At 40.4% G+C, this 25,212-nt stretch overlaps 1 protein-coding gene across 2 annotated transcripts in view; it reads left to right on the top strand.

Annotated features, from left to right (window-relative positions):
• Nucleotides 1-24,537, top strand: part of BAZ1A (bromodomain adjacent to zinc finger domain 1A) — a 514,327-nt gene extending 489,790 nt beyond the window's left edge. For both annotated transcript variants that reach the window (XM_029598945.1, XM_029598944.1), the window contains 2 exons: nt 22,498-22,585; nt 23,543-24,537. In XM_029598945.1, coding sequence (XP_029454805.1) covers nt 22,498-22,585; nt 23,543-23,733 — 279 coding nt within the window. In that variant the 3' untranslated portion in view covers nt 23,734-24,537. The remainder of the gene's footprint in view (nt 1-22,497; nt 22,586-23,542) is intronic.
• The last annotated feature ends 675 nt before the right edge of the window (nt 24,538-25,212 follow it).

The raw sequence follows: 25,212 nt of genomic DNA, 5'->3' as shown, positions 1-25,212 counted from the left end.
TCACAGGTCTTTTTCCACTGCAGCCCCTTTAAATCTGGCCGAGTTTGGGGCGTATCACAAGGCAGCATGAGCAGTGGCTTCATGCCATGCATTGATGAGACTGAGGTATTCTGCTGCGCTTGGGGAACGGTGTTTAGGTGAGTGAGCCAGCTTGCAGGAGCAGCCAGCAAGCATAACAATAGCCCCCCACTTAAGTCCCTTAGAATCCAAGGATTTGGTTTTGAGGGGAATTCTTATCAGATGCAGTGCTTGAAGGTTGGTGGCAGGTTACCAAGAGTTTTCTTCTGGGCCAGAATGCTTCCAGGCGATGAGGTACTCAAGTTTGCCACACCGCCTATGAGAGATCAAAATTTTTTCTTCCAAAGTTTCGTCTGTGGCAGTAGGAAGCTCTCTGGAGGGCTAGGATAGGATTAATGGTTTCAGCAAGGACATGTGGAACATGTCATGGATCCTTGGTGTTTTGGGAAGCTTTAATAGAAAAGTGACAGGGCCCATCTGCCATTGAATGGGGTGTAGTCCAATGAAATGTGGCGCCAGGCAAAGAGAAGGAACTCTGAGATGTAGGTGTTGGGTGTTAAGCCACACCAGATAGCCCTCCATGAGTTAAGGTGCTGGTCAGCATTTGGTGTCAGCATACTTTTTAGCTCGTGCGGCAGCTTGCAATATTAGTTGAGTAGTCTAAATTCAGAGGGCATTCAGTTCCTGAGCAGTGAGACTGGCTGTCAGGCAAACAACAGCGCAAGGCAGCGGGAGTAGTGCCCACGGGTGTTTTCCATACACAATCTGGAAGGGTGAAGAACCGGTGGCACTGTTTGTGATTGTTATGGGAGAATTCCACCCAAGGCAGTAGAGGGGCCCAGTCATCCTGTCTTCTGTTACGTATGGGCTGAGAAAAGCTTTGAGCCTCTGATTAGTTCTTTTGGTCTGCCCATTGCCTTGTGGGTGATAGGCTGTAATGAAGTCCAGAGAGAAGCTGAATTTGCGATGAAAGACCTTTCGATAACAGTAAGGTGAATGTCCCTGTCAGAGACAATATGGGACGGCAATCTGGAATTTGTTGCCAGAGAATGTGGTTAGTGCAGTTAGTGTAGCTGGGTTTAAAAAAGGTTTGGAGGAGAAGTCCATTAACTGCTATTAATCAAGATGTCTTAGAGAATAGCCACTGCTATTACTGGCATCAGTAGCATGGAATCTGCTCTGTGCTTGGATATTTGCCAGGTACTTGTAGCCTGGATTGGCCACTGTTGGAAACAGGTTGCTGGGCTTGATGGACCCTTGGTCTGACCCAGTATGGCAGTTTCTTATATTCTTAATCTGTGTAGACAAAAGAATGCACAAAGAGGCAGACTAGTTCAGGAGCTGAGGGAGAGGTCCAGCAAGATGCACTAAGTGATGACCCATATTACCGTGGAGCCATGTGAGAGGGGAAGATCTACCACAGAGTTGGTGGATATGTGGGTCCAGGGTTCCCTGGGGGCCGGCAACAGCTGTAACAGCCCACAGGGCCAGGCACAATCAGTTTTGTTCTGTGCGCAGGATGGGCAGGATCTTACTTAGTCTTTTACTTCCTCCTTGATACACAGCCACCAGTATTGGTGCTGCAGGAGTTTGATGGTTCTGGATATTCCTGGGTGCCCTACTATAAGGGAATCGTACTCCCATTTCAATACTTTATTTCTCTGAGTCTCTTGGGAACAGCAATCTTCTCTGCAGGGATGGAAGTGGGGATCCTTGCCAGGTCAATGATAATGTCATGATGCTTCTGTGATATTTTCAATTAGGAAGGGATGGGATAATGCATCTGCTGGGTGGTTCTTCTTGGCAGGTCAGTAGTGGAGCCTGAAATCAAATTGAGAAAAGAAGAGAGACCAACGGGCTTGCCGAAGATTGAGGCATTGAGCCTGTGGAAGGTATTCTAGGTTTTTATGATCTGTGTATAAGGTGATTTTGTATTGAGTGCTGTTTAGGAGATGCCGCCACTCTTCCAGGGCAAGTTTGACTGCTTCCAATAGTATAGTTTTTCTTAATCAGAGAAAAATGAACAAGGAAGAAGTTTACCTTCTGTGCAGTGTTGACTGAGAATAACCCCAACCCCAAGGGAAGAGGTATCTACTTCAAGCATAAAAGGACAGGAAGTGTCCAGATGCCGGAGACAGGGTCCTTGGGTGAAGACTTGTTTGAGCTTCTGGAAGGCTTCAACCGCTTCGGCCAGTTTCTAGTATTTGCTCTCTTTTAGGTTAAGGCAGTGAATGGATCGACCGGTTTTCAAAATCCATGGATAAATTGCTGATAATTATTTGCAAATCCAATAAATCATTGTGCCCACAAACTCACTGGCTGGGGCCATTCCAGGATCGCCTTCTGTTTTGCAGTGTCCATGCTGAGTCCGATACAGGAGATGATGGACCACAGGAAAGGCAGGTTCCCTTGCTTGAAGAGGCAATTTTCTAATTTGTCATTCAGATGATTTTTGCATAAGTGCTGGAGTACCTGTTTTACCTGGGATCTGTGGATAGTCAGAAAACAGGAAAATATGAGGATGTCATTGAGAGATACCACAACAGAAGAGTATAGAAGGTCCCAGAAAATGTTATTCACCATTTTTTGGAAGATTACTGGAGCATTGCACAGACCAAAGGGCATAACTAAATATTTATAATGTTCATCCCTTGAATTAAAATTAGTCTTCCATTCATCCCCATGCTTGATTCAGATGAGGTTGTATGCGCCCTGGAGATCCAACTTCGTGAACATAAGATATGCCATACTGGGTCAGACCAAGGGTCCATCAAGCCCAGTATCTTGTTATCAACAGTGGCCAATCCAAGTCACAAGTACCTGGCAAGTACCCAAACAGATAAATCACAAACCACCATTGCTTATTAATTACTGTAATAGTTTGTGGCGTTTTCCTCTAGGAACTTCACCAAACCGGTTTTAAACCCAGTTACACTAACTGCTGTAACCACATCCTCTGGCAATGAATTCCAGAGTTTAACTATGCACTGAGTGAAAAAGAATTTTCTTTGATTTGTTTTAAATGAGACACTTGTTAACTTCATGGAGTGCCCCCTGGCCCTTCTATTATCTGAGAGAGTAAATAACTGATTAACATTAACTTGTTCAAGTCCTATCATGATGTTGTAGACTTCTTTCATATCCCCCTCAGTCGTCTCTTCTTCAAACTGAACAGCCCTAACTTCTTTAGCCTTTCCTCATAGGGCAGCCATTCCATGCCCCTTATTTTGGTTGCCCTTCTCTGCACTTTCTCCAGTGCAGCTATATCCTTTTTGAAATGCGGTGACAGAATTGCATACAGTATTCAAGGTACAGTCTCACCATAGAACGATACAGGGGCATTATGACATCCTCTGTTTTATTTGCCATTCCCTTCCTAATAATTCCTAACATTGTTTGCTTTTTTGATCACCACAGCACACCGAGCCAACGATTTCAATGTATTATCCAGTATGATGCCTAGATTTCTTTCCTGGGTGGTAACTCCTAAGATAGAACCTACATTGTGTAACTATAGCCAGGGCTGTTTTTCCCTATATGCATCACTTTGCACTTGTCCACTTTAAATTTCATCTGCCATTTGGAAACCCAGTCTTCCAGTCTCGCAAGGTGGCCCTGCAGTTCATCACAATCCACTTGAGATTTAACTACTCTGCATAATTTTGTGTCATCCGCAAATTTGATAACCTCACTCATTATACCCCTTTCCAGATCATTTATAAATAAACTAAAAGGCACCAGTCGAAGTACAGATCCCTGAGGCACATAAGATATGCCATACTGGGTCAGACCAAGGGTCCATCAAGCCCAGTTTCCTCTTCCCAACAGTGGCCAATCCAAGACACAAGTACCTAGCAAGTACCCAAACATTAGATAAATCACAAGCTACTATTGCTTATTAATTGCCATCATAGCAGTAACTATGCACTGAGTGAAAAAGAATTTTCTTTCATTTATTTAAATGAGCTACTTATTAACTTCATGGGGTGCCCCCTGGTCCTTCTATTATCTGAGAGAGAAAATAATTGATTTACATTGACTTATTCTAGTCCTTTCATAAATTTCTAGACTTCTATCATATCCCCCCTCAGTCTGTTCTCCAAACTGAACAGTCCTAACTTCTTTAGCCTTTGGTCATAGGGCAGCTGTTCCATGCCCCTTATCATTTTGGTCGTCTTTCTCTGCACTTTCTCCAGTGCAGCTATATCCTTTTTGAGATGCAGTAACCACTGAACTGCACACACAGTATTCAAGGTGCGGTCTCACCATGGAGTGATACAGAGGCATTATGACATCCTTTGTTTTATGTTCCATTCCCTTCTTAATTCTTAACATTCCGTTTGCTTTTTTGATCGCCACAGCACACTGGGCCGACTATTTCAATCCACTATGATGCGTAGATCTTTCCTGAGTGGTAACTCCTAAGATAGAACTACAGCAAGGGTTATTTTTCCCTATATGCTTCACTTTGCACTTGTCTACGTTAACTTTCATGTGCCATTTGGAAGCCCAATCTTCCAGTCTCGCAAGATCCTCCTGCAGTTCATCACAATCAGCTTGAGATTTAACTACTCTGCATAACTTTGTATCATCTGCAAATTTAATCACCTCACTCATTGTACACCTTTCCAGATCATTTATAAATATATTAAAAAGCATCGGTCCAAATAGAGATCCTTGAGTCACTCCACTGTTCACCTTTTTTCACTGTGAAAACTGACCATTTAATCCTACTCTTTTTCCTGTCTTTTAACCAATTTACAATCCACAAAAGGACATCACCTCCTATCCCACAAGTTTTTTGTTTTCTTAGAAGCCTTGTTGAACGTCTTCTGAAAATCCAAATACACCACATCTACTGGTTCACCTTTGCCTACATGTTTATTCACCCCTTCAAAAAAAAATGTAGATTTGTGATGCAAGACTTCCCTTGGGTGAATCCATGCTGGTTGTGTCTCATCAAACCATGTCTATCTAAATGTTTTGTGATTTTATTCTTTATAACAGTTTCCACGATTTTTCCCGGCACTGAAGTCAGACTCACCAGTCTATAGTTTCCCGATCACCCCTGGATCCCTTTTTAAATATCAGGGTTATATTAGCCATCTTCCAGTCTTCAGGTACATTGGATGATTTTAATAATAATTACACATTTTTACTAATAGGTCCGAAATTTCATTTTTTAGTTCTTTCAGAACCCTGGGGTCTATACCATCCGGTCCAGGTGATTTACCACTCTTCAATTTGTCAGTCAGGCCTACCACATTTTCCAGGTTCACCATGATTTGGTTCAGTTGATCTGAATCATTACCCATGAAAACCTCCGGAACGGGTCTATCTCCAATATCCTCGTCAGTAAACACGGAAGCAAATAATTATTTAATCTTTCCACAAGGGCCTTATCTTCTCTAAGTGCCCCTTTAACCCCTTGATCATCCAATGGTCCAACTGACACCCTTGCAGACTTTCTGCTTGGGACATATTTTTAAAAGTTTTTGTGAGTTTTTGCCTCCATGGCCAACTTCTTTTCAAATTTTCTTTTAGCCTGTCTTATCAGTGACTTACATTTAACTTGCCAATGCTTATGCTTTATTCTATTTTCTTCTGATGGATCCTTCTTCCAATTTTTGAATGAAGATCTTTTAGTTAAAATAGCCTCTTTCGCCTCATTTTTTAACCATGCCAGTAATGGTTTTGCCTTCATTCCACCTTTCTTAATGCATGGAATACATCTGGTCTATGCTTCTAGGATGGGTTTTTTTGGGGGGTTTTTAACAATGTCCACGCCTGTTGCACACCTTTTACCTTTGTAGCTGCACCTTTCAGTTTTTTACTAATTATTTTTCTCATTTTGTCAATTTCCCTTTTGAAAGTTTAGCGCTAGAGCCGTGGATTTATATACTGTGTTCCCCTTCCAGTCATTAATTCAAATTTGATCATATTATGATCACTATTGCTAAGCTTCCCTACCACTATTACCTCTCTAACCAAATGCTGCGCTACACTGAGAATTAGATCTAAAATTGCTCCCTCTCTCGTTGGCTCCTGAACCAATTGATCTATAAAACTGTCATTTATTCCATCCAGGAACTTTCTCTCTCTCGCATGCCCTGATGTTTCAATTACCCAGTCAATATTGGGGTAATTGAAATCTCCCATTATTATTGCACTACCAGTTTGGTTAGCTTCCATAATTTCTCTTAGCATTTCACTGTCCATCTCACAGTTTTGGCTAGGTGGAAGGTAGTATATTCCTATCACTATTCTCTTCACCAGCACACAAGTGATTTCTGCCCATAAAGATTTGATTGTATGTTTAGTCTCATGCAGGATCTTTATCCTGTTGGACTCTATGCCATCCCGGACATAAAGCGCCACCCCGCCACCAAGATGCTCCTCTCTGTTATCGCGATATAATTTGTATCCCGGTATAACACTATCCCATTGGTTATTCTCTTTCCACCATGTCTCTGAGATGCCAATTAAGTCTGTCATTATTCATTGCTATACATTCTCCCATCTTACTACTTAGACTTCTGGCATTGGCACACGAACATTTCAAAGTGAGTTTTTTGTTTGTATTTACATTCTGCTTTTCAGTTGACAGGGATAAATTGGAATATTTTAGCTCAGGTGAGGTGTGTTTTTTTTTTAATTTATTAATTTTTTTATATTATAACATACACATTATAATGTATACTGATACAGAAACTAAGCTATGAATGTTAATTTCTTAAATGTTCAACACATTTAGGTAATCAAATTTATATCAGTTTTTTCCTAAAAGAAATACAAAAGATACAGATTATTTATTTATTTTGACTTCTTATATACCTACATTCCTGTAAATTATACAGATCACACCGGTTTACAGTAAAACAGAACCGTCGCGGGAGGGCGTTACATTAAACATTAGAGCATTAGAACATTCGAACGTTTAGAAAAACAAAGGAACATTTACAAACCATGAGAAGCTTCAATGCAGAGTGAATATAAGGCTTCAATACAGAATAAGAGAATATAAAATATTAGACATGATGCTTGGATTCAGGGGTAAAAGAAGAGGAATATATGGGGAAATAAAGGGTGGGAGGGAGGGCTAGGGGGGCAGGAGAAAGGGAGGGAAAAAGCGGACGGCAGTAAACTGAGGAAGAGGAAAAACCCAGATGAGGCCTGGGAGGGCTGGGTAGAGAGTGCGGCGTGCCCATTTAACCACGCGCCTTAGTCCATGTCCTTAGAACGGCGTCAGAGTGAGCTTGGGTTTCCGGGGAAGGCTTGACTGAAAAGCCAAGTTTTTAGATATTTCTTGAAAGTTTGAGGGCAAAGTTCTTGACGGAGATCTGGTGGAAGAGTGTTCCATAGAGTGGGCCCTGCTGTTGATAACGCTCGCTTTCGTAGAGAAGATTTAGCAGGGGGGGCATACAGGGAGCCTTTGTACGCTCTTTTCTAACTGGTCTGTCTGAAGTGTGCGGACGGAATTGGTTGCTGAGCTTGAGAGGGGCGATGTTATGGATGTCCTTGTGGATCATCATGAGAACTTTGAAAGAGATCCTAAATTTGATGGGTAGCCAGTGAAGTGACTGAAGGATGGGAGAGATATGGTCTCTTTTGTTTGAGTTGGTAAGTATCCTAGCGGCAGCATTCTGGACCATCTGCAGAGGTTTGATAATTAACGCAGGGAGACCTAGCAGGAGGGAATTGCAATAGTCTATTTTAGAGAGGATAATGGATTGCAGCACCAGACGGAAGTCTCGAAAATGCAGGAGAGGTTTCAGTTTTTTAAGTACTTGTAATTTAAAGAAGCATTTTTTAGTGGTGTTATGGACAAATGATTTAAGATTGAATTGGTTGTCGAGCCGAACCTCTAAATCTCTGACAGAAAAGGAGTGATTGATAGCTGTTTTAGCGAATTGTGAAGCGCTTGGGGAGTTGAGGAGAACGTGGTTTTCATCCGGTGATATGATGAGGATTTCGGTCTTATTTGTATTGAGGATCAGGTTTAGGCTAGTGAGAAGACTATTGATCAATTGCAGACAATTATTCCAGTGGGACCAGGTTTTTTGAAGAGAATCTGTGATTGGGAGAAGAATCTGGACATCATCCACGTATAGGTAATACGTTAATTTTAAGTTAGAAAGTAATTGGCAAAGTGGGAGCAGGTAAATATTAAAAAGGGTAGGAGAGAGGGATGAACCTTGAGGAACTCCCAGGTTTGATCTGATGGGGTGTGATTCTTTATTGTTGATCCTAACCTTGTAAAATCTATTGTCAAGGAAAGATTTAAACCAACTGAATGCCACTCCTTGGATACCAATGTCTGATAGACGCTCTAAAAGAATGGAATGATTGACGGTATCAAATGCCGCAGATAGGTAGAGTAGTACTAGGAGGTAAGGCTGTTTTTTTTCCAGGTTTAGGAGGATGGTGTCCGACAGCGAGGTTAGAAGGGCTTCTGTATTTAAAGTTTTGCGGAATCCAAACTGGAATGGGGAAAGAATATTGTTCTCCTCCAGGTATTCTGAGAGTTGTTTGTTTACTATTTTTTCCATAATTTTGGAGATCAGAGGTAGGTTAAGCATAGGTCGGAAGTTTCAGGGTCAGTAGTCGGAAGGTTGGGGTTTTTTTTAGTAAGGGTTTAAGAATGGCTAGTTTTAGTTGGTCTGGTACCCACCCTTGTGTCAAAGAGCGGTTAATGATATCTGCTAAAGGTTTTGAAATAATGTTTGGGATGGAGAGAAGAAGGTTGGAGGGTATTGGGTCCAACGGGTGTGAGGAGGGTTTGAGCATCTTGAGGATGTTTTCAATTTCCAGAGAAGACAAAGTCTCGAAGGATTCTAGAATGGGGTTTCGATTAGGAGATGTAGTGAAAGAAGGGGGGGTTCCCAAGTGAGAGGCGGAAAGTGGCTTTATGAGATTAACTATTTTTCTCTTGAAATAGATGGCCAGCTCCGTGGCTTTGTTGAACGCTAGGTCATCTGGTATGGTAGGGGTATATGAGCGATATAAACGAAATCAAGAAAAAGGAGATAAGAACTTCTCCCTTTTCAAAACCAGAGATAACAGCAATATTTTACTTATGCTCTCTATCCAATCTCTGCATTAAGGAGGTGAGATTCAAGAAATGCCTGCAAACACTTTACTTCATAAATAACATATTTATGTTCCTTAAGCCTTATCTCACATTTACAGGGGTACCTTAACATAAATCTGGCACCCCTAGCAAGAACTTCAGATTTTAATTTAAGGAATTCTTGCCTGGATAAATCTTCTCAGATCTGTTGCCCATGAAATTTTTCCATCCTATGTCTCAAAAATAGACGTAACACAGTATCTCTTTCAGTAGGGAACATAAATGATACTAACATCGATGCTCTTATCGATATATCAGTGTCTAGAGTAGTTTCTAATATTTCAGAAACATTCATGGATAACTCTGGTTGCGTGTCTCTTACCCCTGTTTTTTTGGGTAGATAATAAATTTTTGCCATAGCAGGAAAAGATTGAGATGGCATTTTAAGGATGTGCTGTAAATATTCACTAAACATTTCCCTAGGGGGGGATCAATTTCTGAAATGGAAAATTTAAAATCCTTAGGTTAACATATTTTAAATTATTATCTATATATTCTAATTTCTTAAAATTAGATAATTCTGTCTTGACTAAATTATTCTATAAGGTCTCAACTTTTTCTAACCTCTCTTCATGAGCTCGCATTTTGTTGTTATATTGAGATACTGAATTTTCCAAATCTAATACTTTCTGTTGCGAGTTTACATTAATATTAGTTTTATAATTGCAGTTTCCAGAGACTTAATTGCAGCCCACAATGTATCCATGGTAATTTCTGTTGCCTTTGTAGGCATAATTATTTCTAACACAGGCATAGCCTCCTTATCTCCCCCTGCAGCTTGGTCCCCGTTTCCCAACCCTGCTATATGGTGAATATTAGTTTCTAAAAACTTTCTTCAACTAAAAGAGGGTTATCAATATTTTTTTAACAAAGAAAGGGGTGGGGAGAGGGGGTATTGGGAGCTCTGGGGCTCAGTGAGATGGCTTCGGCCTGAGAGTTAGTTTCTCGCTCAGGAATTATTAGCTCAACTGCGGCCTTCTCCTCCAGTACCACTTCTGCTGCAGCCATAAAGAACAAGGAAATCTAAGGCTGTGTTGGTCCAGGTAAGGGAGACAAAGACATAGCCTCCCAAATTCGAGGCTTTCTCTTGGTGTGAGGCATGTCAATTTAAGGTAATATTTAAAGAAATAGAGACCAGATTCTCTTTACTTTACGTTTATCTCTGTTGGTTATTTTCAATCTAGTATCTCTTGGGTGGGAGTATGAGAAGATGGAAAAAAAAGAATAGTAATTACTTACTAGGGGCCAAATTCCAGGAGAAGTATCCACAAAAATAGCGCCAACAAGCAATAATAAAGTCAAGAAAAGTCAAAATCAAAGAAAGCCGTGCGCCGGCGGCATCTGCGCACCGCAGGGGGGGGCCGGTTTTAGATCTACTGGTCCCTCCCCCGATGACATCAGAGCGCAGCGACCTCGGTATGGAGCCAGGATTTTCTTCTCACCCACTGAGAATTAGAGGTAAAATAATCAATTTGTGCCGGGATTTCTCCTCACCCAGTAGTTCCAAGGCAATGTAGACGGTCTGAAGCAAGTTTTTCCTCCTCCTCTCCCTGAGTTCTCGCCACAGGGGGGGCCGGTTTTAGACCTCCTGGTCCCTCCCCCCGATGACATCAGAGCGCAGCGACCTCGGTATGGGGCCGGGATTTTCTCCTCACCCGCTGAGAATTAGAGGTAAAATAATCAATTTGTGCCGGGATTTCTCCTCACCCAGTAGTTCCAAGGCAATGTAGATGGTCCAAAGCAAGCGTTTCCTCCTCTCTCTCCCTCAGGTGAGTTTTTAATTATAGGCACTTCAGCTACTTTTGTTACTATTGGAACCTCTCTCCTGGGATGCCCCAACTCTAATGTCTCACCAGTATCCCTCAAAGACACCTCCTTCCGAACTACGCACCGCCGAGTGACTGTCGGCCCTCCTTCTGTTCCTGTTGAAAAGCTGCTCCATCTCCACTGTTTACCTTTTTCCGCAGTGAAAACTGACCATTTAATCCTACTCTCTGTTTCCTGTCTTTTAACCAGCTTGCAATCCACAAAAGGACATCACCTCCTATCCCATGACTTTTTAGTTTTCTTAGAATCCTTTCATGCAGGACTTTGTCGAATGCCTTCTTAAAATCCAAATACACCACATCTACCTTTGTCCACATGTTTATTCATGCCTTCAAAAAAGTATAGGAAATTTGTGAAGCAAGACTTCCCTTGGGTTAAAGCCATGTCAGTCCTTCATCCTAGTTATGCTGGACATCTCCGCAACCTTGACACCATTAACCACAACATCCTCATTGACTGACTAATCAAAATTGGTCTAACTGGTATTGCACTACAATGGTTCATCTCATCCCTAGAAAACAGGCAGTACAAAGTTAAAATTGGTAAGACCGAATCCAAGCCCATCAAACTCACGCAAGGCTTCCCTCAAGGCTCCTCTCTTTCATCCACTCTCTTCCATATCTATATGCTCCCCCTATGTAAACTCTTAACCGACCTAGGACTCACCTTTTTCATATATGCAGATGACGTCCAAATCCTTATTCCCATCCCTGACTCCATTCCCAAAGCCCTACAGCTCTGGGACAATCACCTCTCCTCCGTCAAGCAACTCCTCAACCAAATGCAACTAGCACTCAACACCAACAAAACGGAATTTCTCCTAATAAACCACAAATCAACTGATTTAAGCATCACCGAAACCTCCCTCCAACAAACACTTCCCCCCCCCCCCTCACAAAAGAGGTCAGAAACCTTGGTGTCATAATAGACAATGAATTAAACCTTAAAAACTTCATAAACACAACCGTAAAAGACAGCTTTTACAAACTCAACGTACGAAAAAAATATCAGAACCCTCCTTCATCTATAGGACTTCAGAACAGTCCTCCAGGCATTCATATTATCCAAAATAGACTATTGCAATTTCCTATTTTTAAGTCTCCCAGCAACCTCACTAAAGCCCCTACAAATGCTCCAAAATGCCACCGCCCGAATCCTCACAAACACACACAAAAAACCGAACACATCATCTCTGTTCTAAAAAATCTACACTGGCTCCCTATACAACTCAGAATTCACTTTAAAAGGCTCTCCCTAGTACACAAAACCCTACACAACCAACATATGAACTGGTTCAACACCTCCTTCCATTTCCAACCCCCCCAAAGATCCACAAGATCTGCCAATAACTGCACTCTACCCATATCCTTCCCTAAACTCACTAACCTCAGCTCCACAAAAGAACGTGCTTTTTCCCTTGCATGCCCTGCCCTCTGGAACACAGTGCCCCTTGACTTAAGGCTTGAACCCAACACTCAAACCTTAAAAAAAAAAAAACTGAAAACATGGCTCTTCAAGCAAGCCTACCAATAACCCCCCTCTCTCCTGCCCTCAAACACTCAATTTCTTCCCCCCTCAACACCTTCCTGTAAATAATACCCCCCTGCACCTTACAGTCACAATTTTATAGTTATTTGTTCCTATCTGCTCCTGATCTCTTACGTTCCTACTTCCTTCCTGCCACTTAACTACATAGTTGTTACTTATTGTTACTATTAAGACTCAGTTACTCAATTTGTTATGATGTAATTTCCCTTTCCTCCTTCCTAAGTTATACTGTAAACCAATGTGATGTGTCAAACAAATGTCGGTATATAAAAGCATTAAATAATAAATAAATAAATGTTGGCCATGTCCCATCAAGCCATGTCTATCCAAATGTTTTGTGATTTTATTCTTTATAACTGTTTCCATGATTTTTCCCAGCACTGAAGTCAGGCTCACTGGTCTATAGTTTACCCGATCACCTCTGGATCTCTTTTTAAATATAGGGGTTATATTGGCCATCTTCCAGTTTTCAGGTACATCAGATGGTTTTAATGATAGGTTACAAATTAATTGAAATTGGTCTGAAATTTCATTTTTCAGTTTTTAGAACCCTGGGGTGTATACCATCAGCCCAGGTGATTTACTACTCTTCAGTTTGTCAATCAGACCTACAACATCTTCCAGGTTCACTGTGATTTAGTTTAGTTCACCTGAATCATCACCCATGAAAACCTCCAGAATAGATATCTCTCCAACATCCTCTTCAGTAAACACCGAAGTGATAAATTGTGTAAACTTTCCGTGGTGGCATTATTTTCTGTAAGTGCCCCTTTAATCCCTTGATCATCCAATGGTCCAACCGACTCTCTCACAGGCTTTCTACTTTGGATATATTTTTTAAAGTTTTATTGTGAGTTTTTACCTCTTTGAAGTCTCACACTCCCTCTAGTCTATCAAACAGCTTGGATATCAGTGGCAAATGGTAGTGATCCTTTTTGTTGCTAGCAATCAGGCATCTTTAGTCTATACAGGATCGTAGCATTCCATCATTTTTCACTTCGAAGAAGAAACCTGCACCAGCAGGTAAGGATGATATATGAATAAAGCCTTTGGCAAGATTTTCCTGGATATAGTTACTCATAGCCTTGTTTCCGGTCCCGAGAGCAGATACACCCTGCCCCATAGAGGGTCTTTGCCTGGAAGAAGGTCGATCTCGCAATCATAGGAGCAGTGAGGAGGCAATGTCTCCATCTGTAGGTTGGAGAACACATCCAAATTAGTCTGCATATTGGGATGGTAGCCCCGTCTGTGCAGCGACAATAGTAATGGGAAATGGAGCAACAGGGGCAAGACAGGAGGAAAAGCAGACCAGACCGACCCCCAGTGGGCCAGTTTGAGTATGGTCCAATCGTTGGGTTGGTGCTTTTGCAGCCAAGGGCGGCCCAGGATAATTGGATTGACTGCTCAGAGTAGGATGTAGAGAGTAATCGACTCATAACATAAGAAATTGCCATACTGGGTCAGACCAAGGGTCTATCAAGCCCAGCATCCTGTTTCCAACAGTGGCCAATCCAGGCCACAAGTACCTGGCAAGTACCCAAAAACTAAGAAGATCCCATGCTATTGATGCCAGTAGCAGCAGAGGTCATTCCCTAAATCAACTTGATTAATAGCAGTTAATTGACTTCTCCTCCAAGAATTTATCCAAACCTTTTTTAAAACCCAGGTACACTAACTTCACTAACCACCAGCTTGCTGGTGATTACTATCTCAGCCCTGAAAACAGCTCAGTGACGCAAGTTTCCTACAGTTTTCTTTTGGCAAAGTAGAAGTCACTAGAGCTGTGTGAATCTCAGGGCAACTCTGCCGTGTCATTTAGTATCTCCCCATCTGATTCTGTACGTGGAAGAGCCATTTTGGAAATGGAGCAAGACATTCACCTTGCCCAAGAGCTAAGTGAAGTAGCTACCCCCCCCCCCCCCCAAATAGCATCTGGAAAGGAAGGAGTTTGTCCTCAATCCTCTCAGAAGGCTATGGTTGGCCCATTGAAGATTTCAGATGTGTTAGCTGCCTTAAAGGTGAGATCTTTGAATAAACCTCCAGTAGTGATTTTGGACAGCCTTTGGTCTGCAATGACCATCCTTGAAAAATCAGTTTCCTCTTTAGTAACTCTTACTATAGATATATATTCTAAATTTCATACTCAGGATAAAAAGGTGCCTGCATGCGAAAATAAAACAACCTTGTTGGAGACCTTGGGTATATAAATTAAGGAGGTTCAAGCAAATATAAAAAAATCAAATGATGTTACATCAAAGAGTAGAACATTGGGAAAATTCTGCTAGATCTTTACATTTTTGTGTATTAAATTTTCCTGTAATGACATTTTTCTTCTTTGGAACTCTTGAAAGTTTATTTGAAGGAGGTTTTGTGAATTTCTGTGTCTTGTATTCCTCCGATTAATAAGATATTTTAATTTCCGCAGTCTTGATGTATCAAGATTTTTTTGAGAAATCTGAGGAAGAGGTGTCCAGCAGAGCTATTCTGCTTGTGGTATTTTTTTCTTCAAGATCACAATATATTTTGGTTATATTTTCACAATTGTCAAGCATTATTTAAAAGTCAAACTGGGTTTTTCCTAATCTTGTTAGATCTAGCTAGCACAGAAAGATGTTTCTTGCCATGTGACCCAAGGCTGTCTCTTTAGGAGCTGCATGTGTTATCCAATATCCTTGAAAATGTATTGTGATATTTAATGAGATGAAATATGTATTTTGGGAACCCTCCTATTTAAGAGCACTTGTAGATTCTAAGCGAGAGATTCAGAGGTAGATTGTGCCTAGGTTATTTGCATCAGTTAGTAATATGGGTAAGGTAGTCTAATGCAGTTTAACAGGTTTTCTATATTCCTTTTTCTTCTTAGTGATTAAGCCTGTGGCCTCTATGGCCTATTTTTTAGGTTCTCCGTCTGTTGTGGTGTAATGTGATTTGTGTATCGGTGTATGATTTTCTAGATGTGCAAAGTTGGTGGCGACCTGTCCCAACAGACTCACAGATGTAATTTCTGCAAAAGGTGCTTCATCAAGTATTGACTTAGGGGTGCCGACTTATCCAATTGTGAGACTTCATGGTTTGTTTGGTTTTTTTTTTGGGGGGGGGGGGGGGGTTTGATATGTATATGCAGTTTTATCACAATAAAACATTTTTGACTCTAAAAGGTGTGGAGTATGATATGCTGATGAGCGGAAAATGTAATTTAAATGCAGGTATGTCATAAATTTATGGGGGTATATACTTTCTATAACCAATGTACATATGTTTGTGTTTTAATTATGGAAATTTTTATTGAAACCCACTGCGAACAATGGAGCATTGTTCACAGCAGATTACCAAATTTGTAATTTATTTATTTATTTTATAAAATGTATAGCCAGCCAATCCACAGATCTCAGCAGATTACAATAGACATAAACAGTATTAGACAGGATAATAGCATACATACAAAGTACAGTATATAATATATTTGACTTTCTAAGCATGATTTTAAAAATTCCCATTTAATTAAATTATTTTTACTCCATTAAATAAACTTTTCTTCATGCCATGTTAAAATATGGTAATTTTTAGTGATATTTTAAGCCCAAATGGTTACATCAGGGTATGTTTAAAAAGAAAAAAGCTACATAAATATATCTTTAAAACAAAATCATTTTTGAAAAAAATAAAGGTTTGTAACCTAACAGATTACCTAATCTTTTCCTAAGGAAAAAAACATCAAGGGCTTTCTCCTCCCCCCCCCCAACGTCAAGGCACAGAAAAATTTGCCCTAAAATCTGCAATAATTTAATGCACTTAACTTTGTCCTGGTTTAGCGACCAGCTGAAGAAAGGGTAGATTTTAAAACATGGACATGGCGATTTTATAACATGTGTGTGTCGCCATGTGCATGTTATAAAATATGATACCCACGTACACATGCGCTCCCGATTTTTATATTGGCGCGTGCATGTGCAGGTGGGTTGCAACTCGAGCATGCAAAAGGTGGGAGTTTTAGTAAAAAACATGCGGCGATGCGATCAGGCCTATCCCAGTTCCCCCCCACTCTGCTCCAATTAAGGAACGGACTGGGAGAGAACTTTCCTATCCCCCCTGCCTAATTTTCCTCTCATTTCCCCTCTCCTCCCCCGACTCCAAAACCTACCCTAACCTATTTTTTTTTATTTTTGAACTTACCTACTCCTTTGAGCAGTAGTAAGTTCCTGCACGCTTCCCTGGACAGGGCCTAATGGCCACTGGCCCAGCCAGACCCCTCCCCCAGCCCGCCCCTTTTACCGAGCTCGGCACTTCCACGTGTATCAGGAGATATGCATGTGACTGGGCTGTTTTTAAAATGCTCTTGGTGCTTGCATAGCAAGTTTAATGGACTTATGGTATTTCCAAGAGATTTTGTGAAGCAGAGTACAATGCCCTTAAAGAGTGATACTTCTGAAAAGCAGAAACAATACATTGTGGAGCAAGGTTATGAAGCACTTTGAAGACTAGGCATAACACTTTAAAGAGAATGCGACTAGCCACAGAAAGCTAATGCAAAGTAGCCAGAACTGGAGAAATTTGCTCGTGAATTGGGGTACCTGTCACTAGGCGTGCCACCAAATTTTGGATTAATTGTAAAGATTTAGTAGAGGATGCAGGTAACCCTAGGTAGATAGAATTGCAATAGTCTAAAGATGAGAGAACCATAGCTTGTGCAATACCAAGAAAATCAGAAGAGCAAAGAAATGGCTTCACAGAACAAAGCATGCACTTTTAGAAAAAGGAAGATTTGTTTAAGGAATTAATATATTGCCAAAGTATGAGAGGACTCCATAATTATACCTAGGTTCCGAGCATGCAAGGAAATTAACATTAACATATTTAGGGCCTGATTCATCAAGGTGTTTCCTATAGAGACAGAATGGGAGAAAAGCCTTAGTAAATCAGACAGTTAAAGGCGAATTTTAAAAGCCTGGCACGCATCAACACAAAGTGATACGCGAATGTCAGGCCAGCACATACCGAGTAGATTTTAAAAGGTGCCCACAAACGCGCATATCTCCCACTACATGTAGAAATGAAAAGTTCTGAAAAACGAGCGAGACATGGGTGTTACTGGATTTCAATTTCAATATTGCACGTAAATACTTACATGCACAGGCACATGCCAGGGTCCCCTGCCACATAACTTTACTTCTGCTCTGGAGGACATGTAAGTAATAAAGAAAAATAGATTGGCAGGGTTTTGAAGGTAGGGGCTAACAGGGAAAATGGGATGCTAATAAACTAGAGTGGTTTGGAAGTTCTATGCCTTTACTGGGTAAACTAGGAAAACTGGAAATGGCGTCGATATGCATCTCTACTAAAATCCCCCACTTTCATGGTAGAAGCGGCATTTGCACACGAGGGGGTGCACCACTTAAAATTGTGACATAGTCAATCTATTTTATAACATTTGCGCATTTACAGGTGTATGTTATAAAATGGCCACATCCCTAAGCACAGGCTAACGCACATATGCACCTGCACGCCAGTTTAAAAGTTACTGTCCCCTGTGAGCCAGTCACCTTGCGAGACTGGAAGATTGGGCATCCAAATGGCAGATGAAATTTAACGTGGACAAGTGCAAGGTGTTGCATATAGGGAAAAATAGCCCTTGCTGTAATTCACGATGCTAGGTTTCCATATTAAGAGCTACCACCCAGGAAAAAGATCTAGGCATCATAGTGGATAATACTTTGAAATCGTCGGCTCAGTGTGCTGCAGCAGACAAAAAAGCAACGGAATGTTAGGAATTAAAAAGGGAATGGATAACAAAACGGAAAATGTCATAATGCCTCTGTATTGCTCCATAGTGAGACCGCACCTTGAAAACTGTGTACTATTCTGGTCACTGCATCTCAAAAAAGATATAGTTGCGATGGAGAAGGTACAGAGAAGGGTGACCAAAATGATAAAGGGGATGGAACAACTCTCCTAAGAGGAAAGGCTGAAGAGGTTAGGGCTGTTCAGTAGATGTGAATCGGTTATTTACACTTTCGGATAATAGAAGGACTAGGGGGCATTCCACGAAGTTAGCAAGTAGCACATTTAAGACCAATCTAAGAACTTTTTCACTCAGTGCACAATTAAGCTCTGGAATTTGTTGCCAGAGGATGTGGTTAGTGCAGTTAGTGTAGCTGTGTTTAAAAAAGGTTTGGATAAGTTCTTGGAGGAGAAGTCCATTAACTGCCTTTAATCAAGCTGATTTAGGGAATGGCCTCTGCTATTACTGGCATCAGTAGTATGGGATGATCTTAGTGTTTGGATACTTGTCAGGTTCTTGTGACCTGGTTTGGCCTCTGTTGGAAACAGGATGCTGGACTTGATGGACCCTTGGACTGACCCAGCATGGCAATTTCTTATGTTCTTATGACATTACTTTATGATATGAAACAACTGTTATATATTTAATTGGTTGGGTTGAAAGAAAACGAGGCCACAGTGTTCAATTTTCCTCTGTTTGTGGAACTGCTGACTCTACATATTTAAGTTTTTATATTCCACCTATAATAATATAGTAAATGATGGTAGACAAAGACCCAAATGGACAATCCAGTCTGCCCAGGAAGCTGTTAAGAATTGTAATTGCCTTTCTGTGCAGATTACCTTCCTTCAGAAATGTTACACCTAAAGCTACCATAGGTATACCCTTTTTTAATTTCCATCCTCTAGCCATTAAGGAATCCTCTGTGTTTATCCCCTTTGAATTCTTATTGTTTTTGACCACCACGTCTTTTGGGAAGGCATTTCATGCATCCATCACCCTTTCTGCGAAAAAATATGAAAGCCAGTCATCTTAGGTGGATCACAAATTAAAACATCAAACTTTGTAATATGTTTAAACACAGATTAATTGTACAAACATAACCGGAACAAAACTACAATTATACTAAAATATTCATAAACATAACACACAAGGAATTCAGGTAATAGATTGATACTGCCCCGCTAAACTTAATAACTCGAGGTGAAAGCTTGCTGAAAACATAAAGCCTTTAATTTTTAATGGAAATCTCAGTAATCGGTAATATAGTGGATAGCCAAAAGAGCAGCATTCCACAATGTCAGACCAATTACTGAGTATGCTTGGTTACATGTCTCATGCAGATATGTTTACAGGCGGCACCATCAATAACTCTTTGTCAACAGAATGCAAACTGCATGCTGGAATGTAAGGCGTCAAAAGTCTTACCAAGTATTGAGGGCTGTCTATATAGATCAGAGTAATTCATAATACAGGGGTGGCCAACTCCAGTCCCCAAGAGCCACAAACAGGCCTGGTTTTCAGTATATCTGTAATAAATATGCATAAGATATAGTTGCATACATTGGAAGCAGTGTAGGCAGATCTCTGTCATGCATATTCATTGTGAATATTCCGAAAATCAGACTGACTCTTGAGAACCAGAGTTGGCCACTTTTGCCATAGTAATCCAAGTGTTAGTGAATGGTGGTGCATGTCGCTAAATGGATTCCAATCCTTGTGAGTACTACAATGCATGACATAACCACATGACTTCGGACATTCTAACTAGGCAACAAGAATGGGAACAAAAGTAATGAAATGAAAATACAGTGACAATTCAATGGCTGTTCAGTTTCTCCCTAGTATAGCAGCACAGAGGAGGAAACTCCCTGTATTTTTCCTCCTTTTTCTCCAGTTGAGATGGTCAGGGATTCTCCCACTCAATATAGTCCTTGTAGAAGCCTCATTATTCACAAGAGCTGTAGTATTTGATCACATGGGCTATTAGCCAAGGGTATACAAGCTATTAGATAACCAAAAGGCTCCTATGGAATATAACACATGGATCAGGAAGAGAATATATTGGGGGGGGGGGGGCTCCATTTAAGCTGGAATTTTTTTTTAGTGTTTATTTAAATTGTCTATCCTGGTTTACTAGGGTCATGGTGCCCTACATACTTCAGGGCCAATGCAGTATCACACACGTAAAAACATGTGTCCAGACTGGGAGACTGTTTTTCAACACGCGCATATCTACCTCTCCTGGGCACGCGATACAATATTATGGGATGCGCTAGGGATAAATTGTGCATTCCTAGCACTCAAAAGCATTGGGCGCCCAGGAGATGTGCTGCGTGCATATTAGGAAAACGGACACTCAGTACAAACATCCTGCTGCAGATAATTTAGCAAACCAAACAACCCTAAACCAAACATGCAGGTATAACCAAAATGTCACACCATTGTCGAACCCACATGAAACCACCTTGTGTAAAAAAACTTTAATCCCAACTTTGAAATTTCTGTTTTAGAGGAATCCCTCTTAACGAGTTATCTTAAAAGAATTTTGAGAGGAAGGTGGTAGTTTCATATGCAATGTTGTTATATAGGTATCATCCAGGTTACCCACATAAATTTATTATAATCATCAACATACCACCATCCACCCATATAGGGGTAGATTTTAAAACCCCGGCACATGTAAATCCTGGGGTTTTAACGCGCCGGGCCAATTTTCAAACGGGCCCGGCCACACACGTAAAGTCTGGGATGCGTGTAAGTGCCGGGGCTTTAAAATGAGGCAGTTCGGGGGGCGGGGTGGTCCGCTGGGTGGGGCTAGAGGCACTAGGCACAGCAGCCATTTGCTGCTGTGCCGGGGGATCATGCGTCGGCAGGGTGCTGGCGCTGCAACTTGCTCCTGTTCCTTGGCAGGAGCAAAAGGTGAAACCAAAAAAAACAGGGTAGTTAGGATAGGGATAGCAAAATGGTTACAATTCTTAATTATAATGCCAAAACCTCTTAGTCACTCATCGATATACTTAGCTGTTAGTTGATCCCACTCATTTTACCGCTCATAAGTCCCAATTCTGAGCGGTAAAAATAAGTGGGATCAATTAACAGCTAAGAACATAGATGAGTGACTAAGAGGTTTTGGCATTATAATTAAGAATTGTAACCATTTTGCTGAGACGCATTGAGATCAGCAAACATTTTTCACAGCAATAATATTTTTTATGAGAAAAAGCAATTTAATATATGGGTGGATGGTGGTATGTTGATGATTATAATAAATTTATGTGGGTAACCTGAATGGTACCTGTATAACAACATTGCATATGAAACTTCCACTTTCCTCTCTTAAAATTTTTTTAAGATAACTCATTAAGAGGGATTGCTCTACAATAGAAATTTCAAAGTTGGGATTAAAGTTTTTTACACAAGGTGGGTTCAACAATAGTATGGCAGATTACCGGCACAATATGCACACACAATATACACAGCCTAGAGCATGAATATTGTGCATTCAAACATTTTTTTTTTTCATCAAGCCTTTCATTTTTTAAATAATTTTTAGTCATCGCAAGGAGTAGATCTTAGTATCACGATGATATTAAGTAGAAGGATCCACAGAAAAGCAGTAATTTTTGGTTTTTAGTTGAGTCCTTGATGTGTGGCAAGACTTTACACCAGTACCCGGGGCTGGCATTAGATTTACCATGTTCTTAAAAGTGCACATCGGGTACATGGCGATTTTTTGCATTGGGGTTAATAGCTAATACATCTTATCTACATCGCATTTACGTGTAATAAGTGCTATTAGTTACGCTTTTGGATGCGCTAATCCCCTTATTACATTGGGTATTAGTCTAATGCTTCCAACTGCTGGGTTAAACTGTGAGCTAGGCTGAGTGTGTTTTATTGCATCGGCCTCTAAAAGTGTTGAACCTGCTAAGTGGTTACTGCCTGCTAACAAAGCTATTAGTATTGTTACATAGTGTATAGATCAAAAATGGTAAAAATAAATAACCATTAGGTCAGCAAATATTTGCCTGCTGTCCGCAGCACACTGACTATTGTAAATGCAGGATTCCTATTCTGACTTATTAGGCCACATTCGTGTCTGCAAGTGATTATAATGTTTGTTATCTTGTTATATTAAAAGGATAGTCAAATTAATCAAAATATTGAGAGATTACTTTTTTTTTTTTTATAGGTTCCAGACTACTATGATATCATCAAAAAACCTATTGCCTTGAATGTTATCCGTGAAAAAGTGAACAAATGTGAATACAAGTTAGCTTGTAAGTTGTGGGAATTTTCATTTCTTTACTCATGTTTTATGCCATTTGTTCATGCTGCCCTACAAATAATTGCTCTGTCTGGCTAGCCCTTTGGCTCAGGCTACTTCACCATCGTAGAGGAAATTGAGTTTTCTTCCCTTGTCTAAGACTTTGATGTGCTGCAGAAGTGATAATACTGGCTCCTAAGGAGGTACAGAGGGAAAATTGCTGCCATCCTTGGTCAGAAAAGTAGTGCTGAGGGAGACTTCCCTCTATCCCTCCTGATCAACAAGGCACATTTTGTCTGGAGTGGGATTGTATAAAAGAGAAAATAATCATACATTATGTATAGTTTATTTGTTAACATCACGTTTGTTTCAGTTGCCCTGTTGGGCATGCAGAGGCAATATATACCATCCACCTGTTGAGGGTAGGGGGTGGGCCTGCAGATCTCATGTAGTTGCCAGCCTGTTGGATCAGAAGCACCACGCATCCCAATGGTGCACTAGGCAGCTGAAGACAGCAGCAGACTGTGTGGGCTGCTAGACAAATGCACCCACTCTGGGAGTGAAGCAGTTCACATGAACCAGAGGATGGCCAGAGCAGCAGTGGTAGTAAGACTGGGAGGAGGGACACAGCTTAATTCTCTGTGCACATGTGGCGAAGCTGTTTCAGCCTGCCATTTTTTATGGGCCTTTTCAACAAATTAGAAAATAAAATCATTTTCTCATTTAAGTAAGATTGATTTATTGTTGGGAAAGGCAGAAAATTGTTGTGTGCTAAATTAATTCCAACCCAGGATAGGCTGTATATGACAATAATCTTTCCATGTTTCTAAGCATGCCTCTCTACCTTATCCCACTCTCAATTTATTTTTTAAATATTCCTTATCAGAATCTATCTTAAAGGTTTTTCTGTGCTGATTATTTTGCATTAATCAGTGTACTGAGCCTTGTTTTCATGTGTTTGCTCCAACAGCTGAATTTATCAATGACATTGAGCTCATGTTCTCAAACTGTTTTGAGTACAACCCTCACCACACTAATGAAGCTAAAGCTGGAGCAAGGCTTCAGACTTTCTTCTTCAGCCAGGCTCAGAAACTTGGACTGCACATCTCACACAGCAATATGGACTACTACACTCCTCCAGCCAAAAGGTCACGCATCTGACATTGTGGACACCTAACTACCCCTTGCAAACATCTTCATGAATGAGAAGCCTAAAATCATGCTGAAGAACAGCCACTTGCTCTTCATAAAGCAATAAAGACCGTTCCACCATTGCGGAACCGGGCCTGCACTATATTCTCATTTTTAATATTGTCAAGCACTCAGGAGACTGTAGGAAGGATTTCTTTTGCTACAGTTTTTGTTCAGCGTTTCATACACTTTTGATTTGTATATTGAATACAGTACTAGTTTACACAGGTTTTTGTACACTCTTTTCCAAACATTCATGTGCTCAGGTTTATCTACCTGGAATACCTTTCCTTATCTTTTTCTTCTTATATCTTGTGATTTCTCTCTATTTCTAGAGGCGTTTGTGGTATGTAGGTCTTTATTGACAAGATAAAATATTCTCCTCTAGTACAGTTTCAGAAGCTGTGCAAATGCCTGTTAAACATGTTTTGGGGAGCATCTGGTTTTCAACACTACACATGAATGTGTATAATGGCATATTATTTCAGGTACTGTACCAATACTGGCTGACTTTAAGTAGATATTTATTTAGTATTCAAAGTAATTTTGTGAATTTTTGTTTATATTTATGAAAATTTGTACCTGAAGAGTTCCTTATCTTTCCATGGATCTCCCCTCATTTTTGTCTGTTTTTGCCTTTTTGATAACCTGATAAAATAAAAATAAAACTTAAATGGCAGTTCTTCCAGTACCAAGGACTTTACAAGACTAATACTAATTTTTTATGTGCATTTTTCACATGTACAAATAAACTGATTTGTTTTTCCAAGCAAATCTGGATTTTTCTTTAATATGGTCTGGCAATATATGAAAAAGATTAAAAAAAAAAACCAAAACAAATCTGATCTCTGCCAGATAAGCTGGCCACATAATTATGAAACAATGAATGGTCAAGTTTTGTTTTTTTGGGGTTTTTTTGCTTCCCTTAGTTGTTTTTCCTCAATAAGAGTTCTTAGTCTCCTGGCTTTCTCTCATTCCTGCTTGCTGTAACCGAGAGAGGTGCTCTAAACTGAGCCACAAAGGACCTTTATTTGCAGCTTGCTGGGTATTTGTTTCCTTAACATATTAGAGGTTAAGTTTACTGAAAAATTAACACATCTCACTTATTTCATGTATATTCTGCTTTTCAGGCACTTCAAAGTGGATTACATTCAGGTATTCTGCTTATGCATTTTTCCATCGATAAACCAAATTGAATTAGCCATGATATGGGTGACATCTGGCAGTACTGCATGGACCTGTCTCTTCCAACTTGTAGAGCTTTTAGCTCTATTGAATATGTGTAGGAATTCCTGCATGAGCATTACCTCATGAGCCGCCTTGATCTTTTTTCATCCAAACAGAGCACAGATGCATCCTCTGTCTCTGTGGGTTTTCTTCAATTATTTTCATTTTTTTCTGAACTTTTTGTATTTTTTCTTAATAAAACTGCCTCAACAGCACTCCTAA

This window comes from Rhinatrema bivittatum, chromosome 4, assembly GCF_901001135.1.
Source record: "Rhinatrema bivittatum chromosome 4, aRhiBiv1.1, whole genome shotgun sequence".
Lineage (NCBI taxonomy): Eukaryota > Metazoa > Chordata > Amphibia > Gymnophiona > Rhinatrematidae > Rhinatrema > Rhinatrema bivittatum.
Note: the sequence above shows the minus strand (reverse complement) of the source record. Positions and strands in the feature narration are given on the sequence as shown.